This window comes from Saccostrea cucullata, unplaced genomic scaffold, assembly GCF_032062105.1.
Source record: "Saccostrea cucullata isolate Sc308-1 unplaced genomic scaffold, CSIRO_AGI_Scuc_v1 ctg20853, whole genome shotgun sequence".
NCBI classification, from domain to species: domain Eukaryota; kingdom Metazoa; phylum Mollusca; class Bivalvia; order Ostreida; family Ostreidae; genus Saccostrea; species Saccostrea cuccullata.
This window is the reverse complement of record NW_026935587.1, coordinates 1,530-6,695: the sequence shown is the minus strand read 5'-3', so window position 1 is coordinate 6,695 and position 5,166 is coordinate 1,530. Positions and strand designations below refer to the sequence as shown.

Here is a 5,166-nt window from a genome sequence, read left to right as displayed (position 1 = left end):
TCCATTATTAATACACTGAATTAACGACGGATTTTTTCCGTTATTTTCTGATCATGACAAGGAGCACACTGCGGTGTGACCTGTCAGCAGGGGATGCTCACTCTTCCATGGCACCTGATCCCATCTCTGATATTTCGGAGGTTCGTGTTTGCTCTGCTCTTATTTTGTATATTGTTTAATGGACTTTAAGATTGAATACTGTTCGTTATCTCCATATCCTTCTATCTGAATGTTTTATTCTTAAACTTAATTTAACTCATAAAAAATAAAAATATAAATTGAAGGGAATATTTATCTTTAATCTTTGTGGATAGAAAAATTATAACATGGAATACCTATCTTTAAACTTACTAATAGAAAATCATAGAAAGGAATATTCATACCCCCCACTTGAAAATTGTAAAAAAAAAAACATGTACTTTGCCAATATAACCGTATGGGAGGCAGAGATATCAGTGAGTGAGCTCATTGTTCAAAATATCTCTAGTTTATCTCAATACATAAAATTATTGAAATCAATATTTATCCCTAAAAATTGAGAAGGACTAAATTTCATTTAAAAAATACAGATATAAATACAAATATTTGAATATTTTTTTTGTACTTTGGTCCTGTGCTTCATTGTGTTTCCTTTCATTTTGCTTTTCTCTGAATTGTCAGATAAATGATGTTTAAGGTTATTTCTTTCTGTTGAAGCATGCACAGAACCAGCCGCTGACATTGTATTTGTTCTGGACTCCAGTGGAAGTATCGGTTCCAGCAACTTTCAAAGCATTCTCTCCTTTGTTCGGGACATGACCAGTTCATTTGATTTTACTAATGGAAAAACAAAAGTTTCCGTTGTGACCTTCAGCTCTCGAGTTTATGAAGCATTCCCTTTAAATGCATATCAAACTGCCTCAGCAATTGGGGATGCTGTTTCTAGAGTACCATATTATGCAGGTGGCACAGACACTGCCTCAGCACTTCGATATGTGGAAAACAACAGTTTTATTGCTTCGAAAGGAGCAACAATGAATTCCAGCAGAATTGTGATCGTAATAACAGACGGACAATCTAACAACCCCGCCGACACAAAAGTAGCTGCTGAAGCGCTGCGATCTATCGGAGTCACTACATATTCCATCGGCATCGGGAGTGGAATTGGACAAAGAGAGTTAGAAAACATTGCCTCTGATATCAGTCACGTATTTAGAGTGTCCGACTATAATGCTCTTCAACAGGTCCAGCTATCCCTGGGTGGTGAAAATTGTCATGGTGAGTTGTACATATGTTCATTTGTAAGCCAAGTATTTTTATGCAATACTGGACATAAGTAAATTCATACCTTACTGTCAAAATTTCAGAAAAATGCAATTCAAAGTTAATTATATTTTATGAAATATATAAAATATGAGAATATTGTTAGCAACTACAATTCGTCTTTTTGCAGTTGTTGATATTTATTTGCCATGGGAGTCATCTGGAAAATCTCCAAATTATCTCTGGAATAGTCCCAACACTCGAGCAACTCCAGTAGATATTGAGACGTCGGCATACACACTCCTCTATTATATGAAGAGTCAGAAATATGTTCATGCGCAGAAAATACTGAAATGGATTCTAAAACAAAGAAATGCAAATGGAGGCTTTGCGTCCACTCAGGTATATCCGAACCAATAGGCAAAATGTTATATCTTTTACTTATAGGATGGATCTTTAAGCAATAGGCAGTTGTAATTTCAACCATTAGTATGAACTTAACTTAGTAATTTTTATTTTATATGATTTTAAAAGACTAATAAAATACAAATGAAAAATATGAAATAATGATATTGGATGTTAAACCAAAATAAATTCATAAGAAAATGTATAGCAATATCTAATGTTATACAATATTTTATTCATTAGGACACCGTTCTTGCCTTACAAGCATTGTCCGAGCTTACACATTCCCCGTCTGGTAATTCACTCCTAAACTTAAATGTCAAGGTCAACACTCGCAATGAAAGTCACAGTTTCAATGTAAATGAAAGAAACAAGATGGTTCTTCAGAAATTTCAGGTAAGATATCGATTGCCAAACATATCTGGAACAGCATATGGGAGATCCAGTTAGTTAATTTAAAAAAATGAACTAAATTTACAATTTATATAATTAAGGAAAAATATATTGCTTTTGTTTTGTTGTTCTATATCTTTTATCCATAGGATAAGGTATTTCTAGAAATCAGTATGGTATGCTAAGTTATTTTTAGAAGGAATATTATTGTAAGTAGAGTTGGCTATATTTAAACGGAATTTATCTTTTTCTATTTTAAAAATGCATTTCCCAATATGTAATTATCTTTATATGATACAGCCCTCTGGAGTTCCAGACATAGTCAATGTTACAGCTAGTGGGCACGGAGTGGCTTTGGTCCAGGTAAGGTTACATAATGATTTCTAAAACGAATGTTTTTGGGGGGCTCAATTCCAATACATTGAATATTTTAATCAAAATAATAGCCTAGTTCCTATAATGGTATTTCTTCATTTTTAAAGATCAACTGCATTTAGATTATTACAAATATAATACTTTTATTCCTGTGATATTTAATTGTAACATCAATGTAAGAATCGAAATGTCTTGGGGAAAGGGGTGCGGCATCCTTTAATTTTTGAAATACATTTTACTTATTTATTTAGATTATCAATAAATTAAATTTAATTTGGTTTAAAGTTTTGGGCTGATATAATACTCGGTATGCCTACAATTACATGTAAAGCCTTCATACCGAAAAAAGATAATGTATTTATTGACATGCTAAAATGAAAATATGCTGACAGAAAACTCTTCAATACACTTAAACTTTAATTTGATAAGTTAAAAAACAATGTTCTCTTTAAGGTGGCAGTGAATTATAATGTTCAGGAACAAATAGAAAAACCAGCCTTCTTGATCGATGTAACAAGTCTGAAAGAAACTATGGAAACCATAACTACAAAGATTTGTACAAGGTATAATAGCCTCTTTCAATAAAAAAAAAAGAAATGCTTCGTTCTACCTGTAAGTATATAATAAAGATAAGATAATTCGTTTTTATCCGGATTAAAGAATATAACCGAATTGTTTAGGTATAACACATCTACAGCTGTGGGGAGCGGTATGGCTATTGTAGAGTACGGCGTCCCGTCAGGGTATGAAGCTGACATGGAGAGCATAAGCTATCATCAAAGTCTCAAGAAGTCAGAACTCGATGACAGAAACGTGGTCCTATATTTTGATGAGGTCAGTAACTCATATATCGCTTATTTGAAAATCGAAAAGAAAATTAGAAGAGAGGTATACTGATACGCCCATGTTGTAAAATCAGTTTTTCAGTATTTACTTTGTTGTGACCTTGAATTTGTGCACCATTCTTTCTTTCATTAAAATCTTGGGATGAAATTTTAAAATGTTTCAATTTTTAACAATATTTGATGGAAAAACATTTAATAAATACATGTAACCTTTTTATATTTTTAAAGATCACCAGTAATGAGGTTTGTGTCACTATTAATGTGGAAAGAAGCACTTTGGTTGCAAATATCAAACCTTCACCTGTAGGAGTGTACGAGTATTATAATCCAGGTATATAATTTGGTTCCCTTTTTCAATTGTGGTTTTATCACATTTTTATGATATATCCGAAAATGTCTTTTAAAGGACATATGCCTTGGATAAAAGAACAATCATTTAGATTTTCTGTAGAAATCAATAAAGGATGAAATGAAAATGTTTTTAAATTTTTTATCCTCTGTAAAATTTGTACTAGAGAAGAACACTTTATTTTATGAAAGGAAAGCAAACTCTTATTATTTAGCATAGTTTTCGTGTGTGATTTGTTGATCTTGAGTTTCCTTTTGTGTCTATATCCTGAATTTTTTGTAACAATGTCAAAAGCATGACATTTAAATGTATAGATTTTTAAAAAGGTAAATATGAATTTAGACAATTTCTAATATAATTCAGCTAATTAATAATTAAACCGTATCATATACCTCTAAAGCAATGATCCGTTTTATCATTAAGTCAAGATTTGAATTTTAAAAAGTATATAGAGCATGGTTTCATTATGTCTATTGTGTTTTGGCAGAACACCAAGTAACAACTTTCTATACACCTTCCATCTTGAAGCAAACCAGTTATTGTGATGTTTGTCCATCTTGTCGATGTGTAAGTCGAAAACCTCCTCGTGGACCACAAAGATCCCTTTCAATAGTCTTAGTTTCAAAGTTTTGAGTGGAATATGTATACCAAAAGCAGATATCGATATTGTAATGATTTAATGAAATTAAAGGACTTCTTTGATATTACTAGTATTTTATATCCCTAGCAGTGTAATTCTATATAGAAACGAGACAAATCTAATGAAAAATAGGATAAATGTTAACGTTATTGTACTTAAGTGAAAAATCATATACTTATGTATATATCAGCATTTTTTCTTATCTGTATTTGCAGGGGACAAAGACGAAATAAAGACTATCCATCGATTAAATGAAAAAAAAACTGTCCAGATATAACTTTTTATTGTGTATTTTTTTCCCAATAAAATGATTTCCAATATTCATTTTTAAGATATTGTCATCCTTGATTCACCAAAACAACAAAGTCCTGTTTCTTATGTTCTGTGGCCGATACCATGACCTTGTTTACAAATACTATTTATCCTTAAGTCAAATACTAACTGAATATTTTTTCATACTGATTGTAAGGACATATACACACTGAGTTGTCCACGGATTTTCCATTGTTTTTCGCCCAAACATAACATGGAGCATATGGTGAGTCACCGGTCGACAGAGGATGCTCACTCCTCTATGCCCCCTGATCTCACCTCTGATGTTTTGGAAGTCCGTGTTTGTTCCCCGTTTGTTCCAGTCTGTATTTTGTCATGTTTAATAGACTTTTGAGCTCGAATACATGAAATGAAACATTATATGTTATCTCCACATCTTTCATATCTATATAAATGAAAAATATTCTAACAGGACGTTAAACTTGGAATAAGCTTATCTTTTTGATAATAAATATTACACCAGTTCCCAACTTATTAATTTGACCTTCTTTGCAGATTGTGAGAAAATGTATTATCTTATCTAACCAAACTGAGCAAACAACGTGGACAGTGCATTCATATTATGTAGGAAATTTGCATTTAAT

General features: G+C 31.8%; 1 protein-coding gene across 1 annotated transcript; it reads left to right on the top strand.

Annotated features, from left to right (window-relative positions):
• Positions 1–436: 436 nt before the first annotated feature.
• LOC134243349 (alpha-2-macroglobulin-like protein 1) lies at positions 437–4,540 on the top strand. Its single transcript, XM_062725606.1, has 10 exons — positions 437–455; positions 697–1,257; positions 1,433–1,644; positions 1,891–2,043; positions 2,341–2,403; positions 2,869–2,978; positions 3,096–3,249; positions 3,489–3,591; positions 4,097–4,176; positions 4,465–4,540. The coding sequence occupies exons 1-10, from the start codon at positions 437–439 to the stop codon at positions 4,480–4,482; spliced, it is 1,473 nt and encodes a 490-aa protein (XP_062581590.1). The 3' UTR covers positions 4,483–4,540.
• Positions 4,541–5,166: the final 626 nt, after the last annotated feature.